General features: G+C 35.6%; 1 protein-coding gene across 22 annotated transcripts in view; it reads right to left on the bottom strand.

The window, feature by feature from the left end:
* Positions 1 to 19,736, bottom strand: part of FIP1L1 (factor interacting with PAPOLA and CPSF1) — a 77,892-nt gene that overhangs the window by 42,230 nt on the left and 15,926 nt on the right. For 6 of the 22 annotated variants that reach the window (XM_039221745.1, XM_039221748.1, XM_039221727.1 and 3 more), the window contains 5 exons: positions 19,513 to 19,620; positions 18,901 to 19,031; positions 18,535 to 18,603; positions 10,098 to 10,207; positions 3,238 to 3,345 (listed from right to left, as the gene is read on the bottom strand). In XM_039221745.1, the coding sequence (XP_039077676.1) occupies positions 3,238 to 3,345; positions 10,098 to 10,207; positions 18,535 to 18,603; positions 18,901 to 19,031; positions 19,513 to 19,620 (526 nt within the window). The remainder of the gene's footprint in view (positions 1 to 3,237; positions 3,346 to 10,097; positions 10,208 to 18,534; positions 18,604 to 18,900; positions 19,032 to 19,512; positions 19,621 to 19,736) is intronic. The other 16 variants (XM_039221749.1, XM_039221747.1, XM_039221739.1 and 13 more) reach the window with 3 other exon arrangements.

The raw sequence follows: 19,736 nt of genomic DNA, 5'->3' as shown, positions 1-19,736 counted from the left end.
GAAAATAGTGTCAAATTTCCTACTACCTATATTCCCTGAGACTAATCACAAAGTCAGAACGGGAGTTTTCTGTGTTCCCAAAGCATCTTTTAGTGGGGGGTGAGGGTAGAGGAATAAAAGTATAAACACTGAGCTGTATTATTTTCAGATATGAGAACTATTATTTTCTTTATAAACTACTTATCTTAAATAAACCATTATACCAAAAATACAACTATTTTAAGTAAAACATTCTGTCAAATGACTGGTATAAAAGGAATTTCAGATGCTGAAATGGTAGCAAAAGAAACAAATATAAAGTTTTAAATTACACTAAAAATAAGTGACTTAAGTCTATCTATCTATGCCTTTGCTTATGAAAATCAACCTGCCTGTATTGCAGGTATTAAAAGGCAGAAAACCGGGGCGCCTGGGTGGCTTAGTCGGTTAAGCGTCCGACTTTCGCTTAGGTCATGATCTCGCGGTTCGTGGGTTCGAGCCCCGCGTCGGGCTCTGTGCTGACTGCCAGCTCAGAGCCTGGAGCCTGTTTCAGTCTGGGACTCCCTCTCTCTCTGACCCTCCCCTGCTCACGCTGTCTGTCTCTCTCTCTCTCTCTCCCTCCTAGAAATAAAAATAAAAAAAAAAAACATTAAAAAAAAAATAAATAAAAAAAAAATAAAAGGCAGAAAACCAGGAATTCTAGCCCTGGCTTTGCCTCTTAATTAGCCATAAATGTGGGCAAACTCCCTACTTCCTTAGATCTCCTTTTCCACATAAACCAGGGACTAGCCAGAAAAAAAAAGAATTTCATGATTAAAAGGACCTTCCTGATAACACAGTCTAGCCCTGTCATATTAAAAATGTAGACACAGAGGCCTAGAGATTTTAGGGAACTATCATAAATTCACACAGGCACAAAATCAAACCTAATACCCAAATCCAGTACTTAAGCCATGAAACTGCTGTTAAGTTTCAGAATATAGTTATTCTTTATATACAAAGATGGCTACTGGTTCGTTTTAATAGTACAATGATGAAAATGAAAGTTCTTATCTGGCCCTTTCAGGATCAGTAAACAGGCTACCCAGACTGTTGGCCAGGTTAAATAAGTATAAATTTAAGAGTTTCTCTATGCACTGTGTGCTATAATAACCAAGTTCATTACTATATAGAAATTTATTAGCACTCCTCTTACACTATGGGTTTTCACAGAAATAGTAAATGTGAAAAGATTCATAGACTCCAAGCCACACTCATCAGATCTAACTTTTCTTTATTTAAAATAACTCTTGAAATTTCTACTGGTTCTTCAAGAATTCTAGTTGTAATAACTAAGAGTGGGGCGCTTGAGTGGCTCAGTTAAGCATCTGACTCGATTTCAGCTCAGGTCATGATCTCATGGTTCATGAGATCAAGCCCTGTGTTGGGATCTGCACTCTCAGCTCCTGCTTGGGATTTTTTTCTCTCCCTCTCTCTGCCTACTTGTGCACATACTTTCTCTCTCCCAAAATAAATAAATAAATAAGGGGCGCCTGGGTGGCTTAGTCGGTTAAGCGTCCAACTTTCGCTTAGGTCATGATCTCGCAGTTCGTGGGTTCGAGCCCCGCATCGGGCTCTGTGCTGACTGCCAGCTCAGAGCCTGGAGCCTGTTTCAGTCTGTGACTCCCTCTCTCTCTGACCCTCCCCTGCTCACGCTGTCTCTCTCTCTCTCCTAAAAATAAATAAAACATTAAAAAAAAAAATAAAAATAAATAAATAAATAAATATTAGGAAAAAACAACCAAAGATTAGTATCATATAATACTATGAGAAAGGTCAACAAGCACTTTAAAAATAGGAAGATATGCAAATTTTCATTCTATAACCCGTTAAAGCAACACATGCAATTGATACTATTCTAAGAATATAGGGCATATTATTTGTATCTGCATCAATTACCATAGTTTAGATATTCCTTAAAAAGTCAAAATATTTTTTTAAATGTTTATCTATTTATTTTTGAGAGAGAAAGTATGAGCAATGGAAGCGCAAAGAGAGGGAGACAGAGAATCCCAAGAAGACTTCACGCTCTGAGCAGAGCCCAATGAGGGACTCAAACTCATGAACCATGAGACTGTGACTTGAGCTGAAATCCAGAGTCAGACTCTTAACCAACTGAGCCACTCAGGCACCCCGGAAAGGTAAAAGTATTTTTGACTTTTTGAGATGAATAGCCACTTTTGAGAAGGACTAAGCTTATTCTCTCCTAGCAAGAAATCCCATCAAAGCCAATTCTTTTCTCTTCTAGGAATTCTTATAAAGAAAAGGAAATCTAAAAAACATAATTTTGATTGTGCTTCCTCCCTTTGCTTTTCTTTCAGGTGTTATGATCTAAGATATTTGACCATAACTTACATACTCAAAAGTTTATAAATGATTTAAAAGCATATTAATGTAATAGCATCAACCTGCCTCGGATGAAAGTTTAAAATGCTGGAACAAAAAAACAAACAAAATGCCACCCCCCACACCACTGTTTAAAACCTTAAATGGTAAATTAGGGAGGTATCTATGTCTGTATTTCCAAGTCAAGCAAACTAATTGCTCAGATTGATTACTAATGGCAACGCACTGTCCTAATATAACTGCTTCTTACTAGGTCCCTTAGGGTAGAAATTATGATTCCCATTTTACAGGTTCAGGCAGTATACAATATCCATCCAAGGCCGCATGCTTTGTAACTATAAGATTTAGAACACAGACCAGAATTCTGCAGAGGGGATCAGGAGTGAAGGCACAGCAACAGTAAGGGAAATAATACTTCCGAGGCCAGCTAGTAGGCTCAATGAAATGGCTGCTTTATGCTCCGCAGCTGAGATAAGACGTTTGGAAAGATTCTATACAGTTCAACTTTACAGGCTCTAAATACTAGCTCAGAAGGCTAAATTTTATTCAACAAATAGAAACACCCAGCAATTTTTTAATAGGGTGTGATATGAGAAAGAATTAAATCTTCAGCAGTGGGGAGAAAAAACACATATTGAGGTCCTATTCGTATGGTTCCATGCAATTTATAAAGTCAGAGAGAGGAGAGGGAAGGCGTGAGGGGGCAGGGCCTAGCTCATAATTTTTAAAACCCTCAATTTCTGTAATAAAAGAGCATAATTGAGGGGGTAAAGATATGGTACAATCGAACCAAAATTTATTATCTTATTAAGAGACAAACAACACTGATGATCTAAACATCGGGGAGTAGCCAATGTGTAAAAGCAGCCTTACCTGAGGTCGGGTGACTCGGCCCTCCCATAGCGGTCCTGCCACTTCCCCACGCTGGAATTGGCTTTTCTGGAGGCAGTACTTGTCTGAGACTGAGAAGAGGTGCTGTTTCTGGTGAGATAAATTTTCTATGTTTTTTCTTACATATTGTTGTCTCTGACCCCCCTTGTCCTGTCTTTTTTTCTTTTCTTTGACATGCTTTTTCTAAGGTCCTTGAGCATGTTCCTATCATATCGTTTTCTTCAAGTTTCTGTGGTACTAAAACTGCTAGTAGGTATTTAAATATTAACATCTTATCAACATTTTAGTAACTCTAAAATATTTTTAGAAATCTTTTTCAAAATAGTTATGCCAAAATGCAGAAATAAGAAAAGAACCAAGGGCTTATCAGATTATATTATCAAGAAATAAATTTCTGTGCTTTTATGAGTAACGACCTCCACGGTCTCACAAAACCTTATTCAAAACTGAGATTTTTTTTCCCTACACTCTTCAATAGTACAAGTATTGTTAGTGTAGCAGTTAAAAGTAATACTCTGATATGTCTTTTAAAAAACCTACACTAAATACATATATTTCATAAAAATTCCATTTCAAAATAATTCTTTCAAAATAACATTCTAAAGAAAGTTAAATTTTATCCCTAGTGTAATACTCCATAACAAGTTCAGCTATTTACACTCTTGCCAGTCCTTTAAAAGACTAATAAGACTCTTTCAATAGCAAAGTTTTCAACAGGAAAAAATACATGTTTATGTATCTGTTTATTTTTGTAAAAAGAAATGAAGGAAGAATAAACCAGAAACTAGATAAAATGAAGTTACTTATTAACAGGAATCAAAGAAGCAGGGTAAAGAATGTAGTTGGAACTCTGTTAAATGTTTTATATATGCAAAAAATTTCAATAAACATGGAGGAAAAGAAAAGCTAATATTGAATACAAACAAAAACAATGGATATTATACTTTAAGTGATTAATATAACCATTCCAAAGAAAACTTCTGAGTGACTACATACCCTCAGCTAAAAAAAGAAAAAAGAAAAAAAAAGGAATTCCAAAGAAATCTTGAATTCTATTTAATAGGTTTGGTTTTTGTAAAGTAAGTGCATAATTCCTAATCTATTCTGAGTGTACTTTAGGATGAAGCAAAGAGTATATATATTGAAGTTGTTAAGAAGTAGGTTCTCAATGTGGTAAAACAGAGATGTAATACAGAATAAGGAAAGGGAAGTAGAAACCTCTAGTGCCAAAAGTGAAGTAAAAGAAGGATGATTACATGATTAAAAGTATACGTAAGGCAATCTTATTATTGAAATTGGTTGTTTTCTACCAGCTGTGAGTGCTGAAAAAGCCTAGAAACAGTGACACTCCCAACAGCAATGAGCATAACTGGTGCCAAGATCTTGGTTTCTAATCATCATTTCCCATTAAAAGTCATCAGGGTGCTGTCAAAGTATGGCTGCTCCCAAGGAGGGGCAGAGAAAGTACAAGGTAAGCATGGAACATTTAGTAAAGCTAGAAAGTAAAAAAAAAAAAAAAAAAAAAAACAACAAACACAAAAATCAAAACGATGGGGACATCTCAAAAGGGCACAGAAGCCACTCTGAAGAAGCTCCCACCAAGCAAATTTGAAACAATTCTGAGCATCAATATGAATTACAGTATATGTAAGTTGTATGCATAGTTTAGATGCTACATATACAAATAAACCATATCTATAAGCCACAAATACACACTCTCACACATAAAATAAAAATTAATGAGTCTAGATGATAATAAATAAGTGGAGGAGGTGGGAAAGCTCATTTTTAAAGGAGAATGACAGCTAATTAATGTAAAGAAATAACAGAGTTAGATAATCACTATTTTATAGTCATTACAGTAGTAATGGAAAAAAGCAAAAATCATCAATGGGATTTTAAAGTTGGGTAAATTTAAAAAGAAATAGGATTATCTACCATCTCCTCACAGACTATTTATTAAATACAAACAGTAAAAACACTAACTTTGCAGTGCAGAAACCCAAAGAACACCTTTACAACTAAGCAACTCAAGATATCATCACTAATAATGGAGAAAAATGATATCATGTACCTCAAGGCTGACACACTGAGGACAGAACATCACATATGTAGTTTCCTGCCCCAAAAGCAAAACCTGAATCTAATAGGGGAAACATCAGGCAAACACAGACTGAGGGATGACTTACAAAACAACTGGACTGCACTCTTTAAAATTCAAGGTCAACAAATACAAAGAATGTCTGAGAAACTGTCTCAGATTATAGAATAATGAGATAAAAGACCTAATTATAATGAATGACCCTGGACTGAACCCAAAATCAAGGAAAGAAGTGCCATAAAAGATGTCATTGAAATAATTAGCAAAATTTATGACTTGTATATTAACATGCTGGCTCATTTATAAGATTTTCTCACTTTGATAACTGTGTCCTAAGATTACATAACAGAATGTCCTTGTTCTTAAAAAATATGTGCTGAAGTATTTAGATGTTGAAGGGGCATGATGTTTACAATTAACAAATGATTCAAAAAGAAAAATGTTTTGGGCAAATTATAAAGCAAATATGGCAAAATGTTAATAAATGATGAACCTGGGTGAACAATATATGAATGTTCTTGAGTGTTCCATTTGTGAAAATTTATCAAGCTGTACATTCTTGACATCATATGAAAACTTTTAAAGATAATAGGAAAACATTCTGGTATATGATGTTTTAACATTTTACTTAAGTACACCAATTTGCTGGGCAATACAGAAAGTCAGAAGCCCAGCATTTCCATCAATTAAGTACAAAGAACTATTTAAAAAAAGTTCTGTGCAAACACATCAATAGTCATGTACATATTAATAAGACAATCTAAGATTTTAAGGAAATAACAGTGGTTAAGTCAGTAGTACAACTCATTACTATTTGTTGGGCAGTCTTAAATAACGTTTCTGTCTACGCCCTAACGTCAGTAAAATTTTACTTTCAAATAGGTCTTTCTAATCCCCATAAATACAAAGACTAAAATAGAAAAACACAAATATTTATTTAGGGAAATACTTCACAATGAACAAAAGTGTGCTTTTCATCAAGTGAAGAGGAACCCAGAAAACAAAGTTTCCTAATGAAACATGGGTACTGTTCTTTGTATCAAAAAGTGACAACACTCACATGGTGGGTATGTTTCTACAGGTTATGGTGGCGATTATCTATTTTTTAGGTAGTAGGGATAGATTTGCTAACTTTTCAGTCATTTCTTTACCTCCTTTTTACTGTTCCCTACCCGCCACCATTCTCCATCTCTCCTTCAGTCCATCATTATTATCACTTTCTCAAGGACCCTGTCACCTTCCTTGCCCCTCTGTCATACTTGCCTGGGATAACCACGACCCCTGTTAAATCCCACTCTAGCTAGTCTTCATAAACATACACATATCTGGCAAGGGCAAGACAAGTACACCCAAGCAAGCCGACTGGTCTCATTTTAAACACATAACCATTAACCTCAAGAGAGTTGGAAATGTACAGTCTCTTTCCCTGTGTCAGTTTTCTCACTCTACTAATTCATTCCCACCAGCATATAAAAATGTTGCAATTTTGGGGCGCCTGGTTGGCTCAGTCAGTTAAGCGGCCGACTTCGGCTCAGGTCGTGATCTCACAGTTCTTGGGTTCAAACCCTGCATCAGGCTCTGTGCTGACAGCTAGCTCAGAGCCTGGAGCCTGCTTCGGATTCTGTGTCTCCCTCTCTCTCTGACTCTCCCCTGCTCATGCTGTCTCTCTCAGAAATAAATAAAAAACATAAAAAAAAAAGTTGCAATTTCTCCCATCTTGAAAAACAAGGCTTCTCTTGACAGCACATTTCCCTCCAGGTACTGACTAACAATCCTACTCCTTTCCTATAGTTTATTTACATACCTCTAAATGACTATTTCAGAATTCCTCCGCCCTTGTCAAACATTCAACACCCACTTCTACATCCTCACATTCACCAGGTCAGTCTGCATCCTGTGTTGCTGGGAAAACCTGAAGCCTTCAGGAGAGCTTTCAGTTACTGCCATCATTATCTTATCTATCCCCCCCCTTCACATGTCCTGCCTTCTCTCCTGTTAGTGTGAGTGGACTGTCCATCTCCTTTTTAAGACTAAGGGCTCCCCCTTGCATTACATCCCTTCCCCTCTGATCTTAAGGACACTGCTCTAACAACTGTCCCTTCTCGCTTCTTGAATCATCAATTTCCCCTCTAGTAATTCATTCTTGTAAGTAGACAAACATGCTGTAATTTTCATTTTATAAAAAATAGTCTCCTGACCCCAAATTTCCCTTCAGATACTGTTCCATTTTTCTGCCCCCTCAAAAAGAAAAAGAAAAAAATTCTCAAAGACGTTGTCCATATGTTCTCATTCTAATTCCTCTTCTATTCTCTCTTGAATCCATTCCTAAGTCTTTTTTCTATCTTCACCTTACACCACTAAAAATGATCCTGGTCAGGACTACCAGCAACCTTAATGTTTTAAAATCCAAAAGCTAGGGCGCCTCGTTGGCTGTCAGTAGGGCATAGGACTCTTGATCTTGGGGTTGTGAGGTCAAGCCCCACGTTGAGTACAGAGATTACTTAAAAATAAAATCTTAAAAAACTAAACAAAATAAAATCCAAAAGTCACTCTCACTCCTCTTCTTCTTGGCCAATCAGTATTATTTGGTAATTAATTGTTCTTCTACTTTGAAACATATCGTAAGACCGACACTGGGTGTTCTTCCTACATCAGTAGTAATTCTTTTCTATGGACCTCCTCCTCCTTCATCCTTCTTTTTCTGACCTGCAAGGAAACGCCCCAAGGCTCTGTCCCTCACACCACTTCTTTCAATATTTACCTCTTTTACAACTGAATTCAGTTTCACAACTTCATTTAAATACTACTTAAAACACTGATCACTCCCCAATTTCTATCTCTAGCCCACACCTTTTCCCTCTATTACAGATCCATATACCCACTTCCTATGCAAATTTTCCACTTATATGTCTAATAGACAACTCAATTTTAGTCTATCCTAAATGGAACTCTTGGTCTTCTCCCTCCAAAAAAAGCACTCCTCTTTTAATCTCTTCCATCTCAGATGTAAAAGATCTTTTACCTCTTTTGAAATGTATCCAACATCTGACTTCTCCACACCATCTGCACCGCAACCACTTTGGTCCAAGTTACCATTATATCTTGACTAGATCACTGTTACAACCTAACTGGCCTCTCAGTTTCTGCCTTTAATCTCTCTGTAGTCTGATCTTAATAAAGCAATTAAGACTTTAAAAACTTAAAGTAGATTATTTCATTCCTCTGCACAAACTCTGACAGCAGCACCCCATTTACTTTACTTACAGGAAAAGCCAAAGCCCGTATAATGGTACAAGGCCCTACAAATCTGGCCCAAGGTTGGTTGGTTGGTTGGTTGGTTGGTTGGTTGGTTGTTGGAGGGGGCCATTAAAATAACAGAAAACCTGCTACTGATTCCTACATAGTTTAATTAGCAAATATCTATCAAGTACTACCTATGTATTATTTTTCTAGAACATTTCACATAAATGAAGCCATTTAATATACATAACTACCTTGTGAGGGATGTATTATTATTACATTTTACAGATCAGGAAATGAAAGAACAAGAGTAGGAGAGGTGCTCAAGGACACATAGCTAGTAAGCAATAGAGCCAGAATCTGAGCCCCAGAAATCTGGCTCTAGAGTCCAAGCTCTTCATATCATTCTATACTGCAGGACATGATAAACTCAGTGAATGAAAGTGACCTCTTTTAAAATAGGAAAAAAAGCAAGAGATGACTACATATTAAAAGGATCAGTATTCCTCAGTTATCATAGCTTCTTAGCCAAACATTTTATGAGATTGCATTTATTTAAATAATATTTGAAAATGTCCATGACTAATAATTGTTAGGATGAGAAGAGACAGTCAAAATCCAAGATGGCTTTGTGACATTTAATTTTGTCTGAAAGTTTCAAGAATCTTTATTTTAAAGCTAAAACACATGTTCCCATATGGGCTCTTCCTGCATCTGTATATTATGAAATATAATCTCTTATAGCAATTCAAAATTGCAGAATAACAAAACCAGAAAACTGTATAAAATAAATTGAAGCAAGTAACACAAAAGGTAAATGATCTGGCTGAGAACGAGGAACAGTTTGGTTACTGACCTGTTTCAGGCCTAGAGAATTACCTGATTTAAGTCATCTTTACCTAACTCAAAATTAAAATGCTAACATCAAACTTCCCTGGTCTTAGTTTATTCTTTACTATTTTCCTGGTAACAGGCTAACCATTTGTTATGTTTAAGTTAAAAGGACGTTTGCCAGCACATTTGTCTCTTCCAATTGGTACTTTGTGGAACTCAAAGTCAGGTATTATCAAAACAAACCAAAGGAGGAAAAGAAAATGGTTTTAATTGGAAACACTGCCCAGGCTGAAATTTCTACAATCTTTTACTAAAATCTGTAAAACTCATTTAGGCCAATAGATCTAGACTTAGAAAGTCTAATAATTCTTTATGTAAGAATAATAAGCACAGAAAACAGCAAGACGACTGTTATTGCCATCTCTCCTGAATGTAAGATTGTCTTTTTTACAGACATGTAACTATATACCAGACTTCACTTCTTGCTTACCTAAATTTTTTTTTAAATGGGAAGGCACCCAGAAGACTTTTTCACAAAGAACTCATTTTGTATTAAAACAATGTGGAATGTTTTTTGGCAGAATATTCAGCGTTTTATATTTTATGCACTAATATAAGATGAAGATACCAATGTCCTCAATAAATGGAGTTATAACTGTTAACTAACCTGCTTGGTGGGAGTCCAGTCTTGAACAAAGAAGGAGGAGAAGTAAACTCGGCTTTTGTAGATGGAAGTGCTGCTTCCTTCTCTGAATTTCCAGTTCTTCCTTGCTGTACCTTAAAAAAAAGGGTTATTAGCTTATTTAATAGAACACTCAAACATAATACACTACAGGTGTTAAAAAATAAATTTGTAACATCTAATTTGAAATTAAATACGAAGCATGTTTTGTTGCTGAGTATTTGATAAAAGCATCCTATTTTAGAACAGCATTATGTGAAAGGCACCAAAGATGGACCAAAATGTTCCCAACTATTAAAAAGTTCACATTAATGTCGCTTAAAAATCCAGTAGGCTCTCACTCTTTAGTCCTTTCATAAATTCCTTCAAATTGTCACAAATGAGTCCAAGATACCTGGTTATGACTCCACATTTCAGAGTTCAAGAAAGGCCTTGAAGAATTTTTCCCTTCTGTGTTTACTACCATTCTCGCCATTCTGACCATTTTCTATTTAGTCTGTTATTTGCTCCACCATGAATATTAATAACTTTCCATACCATTTGTTTCCCCATCAACATCAACAGTACCACTGTCCTGCCAGTTCAGCACACTTTAAAAAGTTGAAGGCTGTCCCTAGGTAACCTCTTTTCCTTCTTTATACTGACTTTCAAATCAGTTATCTACTTACTCCACAATTTTTCCCAGATTTAGCCATCCTTTCTACTTCTATCAAATCTTTTAAGTATGGTCCAGTCATACTCCTTTAGACTGGTGAAACTCTTCCTTTATGCTCTTTTGCTTTTATACTCACCTTCCTATTTTAAATCATCATTAACTTATTAAATCTAAACAAACTACAATGACCTACACTTGAAGAATATCACACCATATTTTATGCCCTACTTAAATTCTACTGTTCAGTCTAAATTCAGCATCATTCTCTTTCCAAGAGACAAAGGCCAAGAAAACCTCGGACAAAGATATACTCAAACCACTGATTCAATGCCAGAAACAAGCTACCTCTCACATAATCATTGTGGACAAAAAGAATATATTTGAGCCATTAAAGTCAGATCTCTTATTAATACCACAGAACCTAACCTGTAATTGGTTTCTTCATATAATTAGGGTTTAACATTGACGTTTTACTTGAAAATGAGTTCCACTCATTAAAAACAAACAAACAAACAAACATTTAAAAGGCCCAGATCCTAATGAGAGATGACTGAGGATCAGGACAATGAGGGAGAAAGAAAGACATGGATTTGATAGACACTTGACAGGTAAATTGACAGAATGTGGTGACAAGGGAAATAAACATGGTTCACTCATCAAACATCAAATATCTATTATTATCTAAAAATCTTCTACCATTGACAATAAACTATTTAAGAAAAAAAATTTTTTATCAAAATCTCAAACCATGGAACAAGACAGACAAACAACCAGAGCAATACCATAAATGCTATGAAACAAGTATCTATGGGATAAAAACTGCTATGAGTACACAAAAAAAGAAATGCATTATTCTTCCTGAATGTCAGGAATATTGAGAGTAGACAGTATGGCCTCAACTGTTCCCCTGAGCTCCAATAATTTATATCCAACATCTTATCTAATAAGCAACTCAGACTTACTGTGGTCAAAACAAAGTGATTCTCCACTATCCCCCAACTGGATCCTCTGTTTTCTCCATATAAGTAAATAGCACCATCATTTACCGAGTTGCTCCAGGAAAAAGAAAAAAATCCTAGCAATTATCCATCCAATAGCTATGACAATCTTATGTCAACTTTACCTTTACAATATATACCAAATTCAACCATTTATTATGTCTACCCCTAAAATCCAGGTTAAACCTACCACTTCTCAACTGGTCTACTGAATTGTCTTTCTGTTGTGACCTTACCTCTGTAAAGTCCATCCCCTTTATATAGCCAAGCACAGTTATTAAAGTGTAAATCGCCTCATGTCTCTGCCCTGCTCGAAATTCTCTAATAGTTTCCCAATGCAAACAGAATGAAACCTAAATTTCTTATCATGGACTACAAAAATTTATACTATTCAAATCCATATCTCAATACCTTAAAACAGTATCTAGCATAAGTGCTCAATATATATTTTTATTTGATTGACTTTGGCACTCACCCTAAATGTCACTTCAAAGTCTTTCATAGGCCATGGAGTTTTGGTCCAATTATCTAATAATCACTACTTTTCCTATTAAGTCAGAAAAACTCTAAAATCACAAAGTCTAGGTCTATAATGCTCACCTTCCCTCCCTACTCAAGTCAGAGCTGCTTCCTGGCATAGTTAATGCTCAATTAAAAACTGGGGAGGGGAGAGGGAGAAGCGTTGAAAAAAAGAAGAGGAGGGGAAAAATGACAGAGGAGATAGCACAGATGAAAAAATTATTTGCCACAAGGGAAAAGCAAGAAGAGACATTAGGAAGACAGTACATTTTTAAACATGTAAAAATTGTTTGTTTCCTAACTTCGCTTTCTTTTCTCATTTCCTTGTAAAATAATTACAATTACTAATGACTTACTAATTCTGAAAGTCCTCGCCATTTTAGTAACTCTAACTTGCATCCATTTGTTTTTCCTCAGATGTTGCACTCAGGGTTACACAGACAGAACTTGTTTAACTACAATGAGATTAGTTTTTTAATATGATTTAATATTTTAAGAAATGACTATAAGATACCATGACAGATTCTCCAAACATAAAGTCATGTCAGGTCTTACATATCCAAACAAAAGTTTGACTGACATCTGTAAACTTGAGAAGCTAAATATTTACCCAAATGATGCTACCAATGTACCAAAACTTAATTTTGTGGAATTTTCTTCAGCTACCCTTCACTGTATTATTTATACAAGGTTAACCTTCCAAAAAAAAAAAAACCTAAGAAGAAATTTGTTAAGTGTGGCACATCCGAATAATGCATTATACAACTATTTAAAATGTCAACAAAAAATTTTTAAGAACCTAGGAAAGCATCAGCCACATAAGGTAAAAAAGAAAACAAACCATATAAATTACCACATTTTGTCTCCCCTCACAAGAACAAAAAGCCTGGGAACACAATAAAATTTGGGACTCTGAAAGTGGATGAAAAATCAGTAACTGACTGAGCAGCCTAAAGAAACCTGAATTCTAAGTCAGCAATAAGAAAATAAAGATATTATGATTTTCATGGCAGGACCCCAAATGTTCAGGAACTGACAACTCTAGTTCCCAGAACATCTGAATCAGCCAAGTATAAACCTGCTAGGCAGGCCACTGGAATCTATTCCTTAAAAAATCAAATCACCAAAAAACAAAAAAACAAAACAACCTAAATATACTGACATGTGGGACTATGAAAAAAGCTTAGTCTTACAGGAAATTTTATTCATATTCCGAGTTTCCATTCACTTTTTATTGGCCCATTCATTCCCTTATGAGTGAATGGCCAAGGACCAATAAACATTTGAGAAAAGCCAGTCAAAAGCCAAAAACAACAAACACACTACACAGGAAAATAAAACCTAAATGAAACAAACAACCTATCCTTAATTAAGTATCTTTTGAGAGACAGGTGAGAAAAAAAATACTGTGTCACTGCATGCATGAACAACAACAGGATGCTAAAGTTCAATACTGAAGAAAAATCTTGGATATTACTAAAATCACAGAAAAGACGAAGTAAACAGAAGGGTTGTAAGGCTGAAGAAATCTCCCAGGTAATGGAAGACAAAGAGGTGGAAAGTAAGAGAGAAAAGAAAACTAAAGGACTAGCATAAGAGGTCCAATATTTAGTTTTAAAAAATTTAAAAAAAAAAATAGGTGCCTGGGTGGCTTAGTTGGTTGATTGAGCATACAACTTTGGCTCAGGTCATGATCTCGAAGTTTGTGAGTTCAAGCCCCACATCAGGCTCTGTGCTGACAGCTCAGAGCCTGAAGCCTGCTTTGGGTTCTGTGTCTTCCTGTCACTCTGCCCCTCCTTTCTCTCTCTCAAAATAAATAAACATTAAAAAAAAAAAAAAAGAAGAAGAAGTCCAGTATTTGAACAGGAGGCCCAGAAGATATTAGAAAGCAGAGAAAAAGTAAAAAACATAATAGAAGAAAATATCCCAGAAGTGAAGGATATGTGCTTCCAGATTAAAAGAGTACAAATGAATGACCAAGACACACAGTGGTGAAATTTCAAAACACACCTTTTACATACTTACAGAGAAATAAAAATGATCTATGCATGTTTGTGCACGTACAGACATAAAAATATTCTAAGAGAATCTGTGGCCAATTTTTTCTCACATGTTACCCATTTCCACTAGTCACTTTTCCCTTGCCCCTCAGTCCAAATTATAAAATTACACAACTGCTTTTATACCCACTTAAGTGACTTTATTTTTATACCTATTAAACTTCTAGTCCTTTCATTTCACTAAAAAAAAACAAATTAAAGCCAAAATAAGAGGTGCCTGGGTGGCTCAGTCAATTAAGTGTCCATCTCCTGATTTCAGCTCAGGTCATGATCTCACGGTTCATGGAATTGAGCCCCACTTGGACTATGGACTGTTGGCGTGGAACAGGCTGGGATTCTCCCTCTCCCTCTCTACCCTTCTACTTTCATGTGGCACTGTCTCTCTCTCTCTCTCTCTCTCTCTCTCTCAAATAAACAAAAAACAACAAAGACCTTACTTGGTTCATTTGTACTATTTTACCTACTTGTTAATGTTTAAGAATTTACTTAACAAAAAGTAAAAAAAAAATAAATAAAAAGTTCTATTAAAGGGGCTGTTAGGTTGCTTGTTTCTCAGTTTATCAACAATGAAAAGTAGACATGAAAAGAATTTAAATTATGATTCTTAAATCAGTTCCCTTTGTCCATTCACTACTTTAAGATCTGGTCCTTATTCATTTCATTCCTATAGTACTGCAAATGCTCTGTATCTGGTCTCTGACTTCCTTTTCTCCTCCTTACAATCTAAAGAACCCTTGTCAGTTCTTTTTCTAAAACCCAAATTTGCTCATGCTATTCTCCTACTCAAGAACTTTCAAATGGCTTCCTATTGTCTATACAAATGTCTGCAGACTAGTTTCAGATTAAGGTCTTTTCCATCATGGCCCCACTTCTGCCATTTCTAGGCTTCTCTCCTGGAATACCTCTCATCTACCCCAACTCTCCATTCATGCTATCTGGTTTTTGCTCATACTGCTCTACGTACAGTGTCCTATACCTCCCTCTCTTCTACTAAGGAAAACTCACTCATCTTCTAGTTATCACGTTTGAATCCTTCTAGGCATCCTTCTAGGCTCTACATCATAGGACAACCCACTCTATCCTCTGAACTCCCTACTGCACTTTAATAATACCACTAACATAACATTTCTCACAATATATCAGGGTTAGTTCATATGTACACATCACTTAGATCATGAGCTCCTTGAATACAGGGGCTATTTTCCCCACAGTATCTAGCACAGTGCTGTACACATTAGAGGTGCTCAGACATAACAGGAAAATTGGGGAAGTCCTTTTCCTTCTCAATCACCAATCCTAATAATTGTAGTTCAAATGAGTGGATTTGTGGTTAAGAGCTTAGACTTTGTTTTTCCAACCTTATACTGCTGCCAGAATTATGTTACTTGTAAGTCACTTTCGTGCTCACAAACAGGCAATAACTCCTCCAACTCATCCTCCTTGTTTCTAGGTTTTCTGGAATTGAACCAAACCTCACAAAGCCAGCTCTCTTCTATTCTGTTCCAAAAAGAACTCATCCAATCAGGCTAACTTCTTAAATACTACTCTTATCCACTTCTACTCAACTGAGTTTCTTCTGCCCAAGCCATTTCTTCATCTGTAATATTTTCTGTGTGTGTATTCTCCATACTCACAAGGCTCTGATCAAAATGGCATATGCTTCGGGGCACCTGGGTGGTTCAGATGGTTAAGTGTCTGGCTTCAACTCAGGTGATGATTTCATGGTTTGTGAGTTCCAGCCCTGCATTGGGCTCTCTGCTGTCAGAGCAGAGCCCGTTTCAGATCCTGTCTCCCTCTTTCCCTGCTCCTCCCCAACTTGCTCACACGTGCACCCCCCTCAAAAATAAACATTAAAAAGAAAGCAGATAACTTTATAAAATAAATAAAATGGCATATGCTCCTCTAACATTGCGTCTTTAAACTTTTAAGAAAACACAGAAACAGAATGGAACTATATATAGCACTCAATGTTAATAATACCTAAGAAATCTGCCTTTGCATATTTAGGATACCAGTTACATCCTTATAATATTTTTTGTATTCTCCAGAGTTGCAGGATAATGAAAGATAGCTCATACTTTTTCAAAGAATAATAGTCCTACAAAAACCTGAAAAGGATATTTCTTTAAGGTGACAGCAATTTGTCTGAAATTTAATGTTAACTAAATCATGGCCTGAAAATGCCACAAACACTTGCATACAGCCAGTAGTTGCAGATTCTGAGCAACATCAATAAAATATATCCTGCAGATCACAATATGCATAAAAACTGTGAGCCATACAGATTATTAAAATATACACCCTGCTCCCAAATCAGTATTTCTAACAGATGAGTAACATTTAATGCACATCATCAAGGCAAACAAAACCATTAGACTATACCCATCAAATTCAAATGCTTATTCCTTTGGAACCAAATAAATGAGAATGGAACAATGACCTCCCTCTCACATAACTGAAAAAAACTTCAAAACAATTTTGATGAACAGTATGTATATAAAAAACTTACTCATGGTGACACTTTCAATAAGAGACCAGCCCCTAGTGCTCACTTCAGCAGCACATACACTTCAAAAAAACCCAAAAAAACAAAAGCAAAACACACAAAAAAAAAAAAAAAAAAAAAAAAAAAAAAAAAAAAAAAAAAAAAAAAAAAAAAAAAAAAAAAAAAAAAAAAAAAAAAAAAAAAAAAACAACAACCCAGAGAGACCTTGGGACTTCTGAGTAGCTCAGTAGGTTAAGCATCCAACTCTTGACTTTGGCTCAGGTCATGATCTCATGGTGGTGAGACTGAACCCAGGGTCAGAATCTGCGCTGGGCATGAAGCCTGCTTAAGATTCTCATTCTCTCTCCCTCTTTCTTTCTCAAAAGAGAGAGAGAGAGAGAGAGAGAGAGAGAGAGAGAGAGACCAGCCCCTAGGAGTTAGTTTCTTTTTATTCCTTAGTTTTAGAAGTCTACTACAAAAAGATAAACTATACAGAACTTGGCAGTTTTACAAAGGCACCCTGTTTTCATTTGTCAGAAAAAACAAAAAGCACTACTGCAAACAAACTATTTCATCATCAAGACAATAACTTTCCTACCTATTCACTGGAATCAAGTATTCAATCCCTAAAGAAGAAGAGAGCACCAAAAAGAACCGCATGGCCACTTAAAATAGAATAGACATCATCACACACTTTCAAAAGATTTACAGCAGAACAAGAACCAAATACTTACCCAAAGTAGGATGTAAATTAAAATTAAATTCTCTATACAGAACTGTGTCCAGCAGAGCGGCTACATCTGCGGATATAGCACATGTATTGCATAAGGCAGTATTTTGGTGCCAGGGCTGCAGTCCCAAAAGGATCACAGGAAAGTTCCTGCCCACAAAGTTCCCTGAGTACATAACCCAATCTAAAAGCCACTCCCAGTCTTCATTCCAGTGTCGTTCAATACAAGAATCAAGAACTGAGAATTAAGGTAAAGGAAAAAAGAGTACACAATCAGGTATTTTAGAGAAAAGCTTGTAGGTTGCTGAGTATTGCAGAAGTATGAAAATACGGTATTATTCTTTGGATTGGGTCTGTGATAATATTGAATGGAGAAGCCAGAATTCAGACTTGATACCCAAGTGGTAATAACAACCTGCAAGTCCCTATCTAAACCTAATCCTTTTAAGTTATTAATTTTAAATATCAATGGCTTTATCTTATTCTGTTGAGTCTTTTTTAGAGACTCTCAAAAATGGCCAAGCTTCTTGAGACTTGTCAAACTATAACATTACACCAATGATTTTAGTGTCATACAGATAATAAGCAGTATGCCATCTTCCTTCTCATTTTTTAAAAGAAAATTAGGAAAAATAATTCTCCAATTCTGATAAAGCATGATCTAAAATGAGAGCTTAGCCTATTGGTGTGAACTTTTATGTCCTACAAACAAACATATACTATAATCAAAATAAAATCACAACATACAGCAAGAATAGTTTTACTTGGCATTTGTTAGTATAATAGGCTATAAATTCACATGCTTGCAAAAGTGGAGATAAAACATCAATCAGCAAATTTGTAAGTCACCAGGAAGCTGAAGATTTGGAAAAAAGGTAGCTATTTCCACTTTAACCTCATCCCTTGAGTAGTGGTATGGGAGCAGACTCAAGAACAAAAAATGAGAGCAACCAAGGATAATTTACTAAAATTCACCTTAAAAAGATTGAATCTGCCATCTTGGATCTCTGCACCTGGTGTAACTTCCATAGTACAGTCTTCGGCCTAAGTTAAATAACATATTCCCCATTAAGATACCACACAATTTTTAATTGATAGGCCATATAAAGACAAACTAGCTGTAGCTAGTCTGGGACTTGAAACTAAGAACATCAGATAATCATTAATATGAAACTCTGAAAGGGAAGGATGGGAAAAAAAACAAACATGATAAAAAAGAATGAAAATTTTAAACTATCTTATAGCATTTAACCACCTTTACGGGAAAACATGATTTATCTGGGGGGAGTTTATTTGGGACTGTAGAAAAGGCTGGGGTATTCTGGAATATTTACTAATTACCGTAATTTTATTTGTAGTAGAGGTAACTGGTATAACTTCAAGTCCCATTCGTATCCTCTTTTGTTTTTCACAGTAAGCTTTCCAGGTATCTTCATTAAACCCATAATTAAAATAATCAGAAAGATCAGCACCTAAAGATAAAACACAGTGTTAAGTGTATAAATATTCCAGTTCTATTTTTATGTAGCATGCAAAATATGCTAAAAAAATATAATAGTATTAAGACATAAATTTAGTGTTCTATCAGTTTTATCACCCTTTCTAATATTTCCAGTTCTCCCAATTATTAATATAAAGCAACAGGACTATCAAAATATTTGATCACAAGTATCTCCTTTAAGCTAGAGAATATTATGCTAAGTGAAATAAGTCAGTCAAAGACAAATACTGTATGATGTCACTCATGTGGAATTTAAGAAACAAAACAAACGATCATGGGGGAAAAAGTATTTCCTTTAGAAATGGTGAAATGATAAAATAACATGCAAATAATAATAATATAGGTCATTTTACTCTTGTACTTAAGACAATAAAATTGACATTAAAAATATTTTTCTAATGAGACGGTTTGTACTAAAAATCTTTTGAAACAGACAGTCACAGTAGTCTTACCAGGTTTACGCCATGGTTTATCTTCAAAAGAATCCAAATCTACCTCCAGGAGTGGAACTCCATTAATGCTTCCAGGTGCATCAAGGTCTACCCCCTTGACTTTTGTTCCTATTTTATAAAATTACAAAAGGTGAAAGAGCTGTTATCAGCACAAAACAGAGACGCCACACGTAACCAGAAATCACTGACCTTTTTACTACTGATACCGCAGTATTTATTGCAGA

Source organism: Hyaena hyaena, unplaced genomic scaffold, assembly GCF_003009895.1.
Source record: "Hyaena hyaena isolate Hyena2069 unplaced genomic scaffold, ASM300989v1 scaffold_1002, whole genome shotgun sequence".
In the NCBI taxonomy this organism is placed as follows: Eukaryota; Metazoa; Chordata; class Mammalia; order Carnivora; family Hyaenidae; genus Hyaena; species Hyaena hyaena.
The sequence above is the reverse complement of the archived record's forward strand: the minus strand, read 5'-3'. Positions and strand labels throughout refer to the sequence as shown.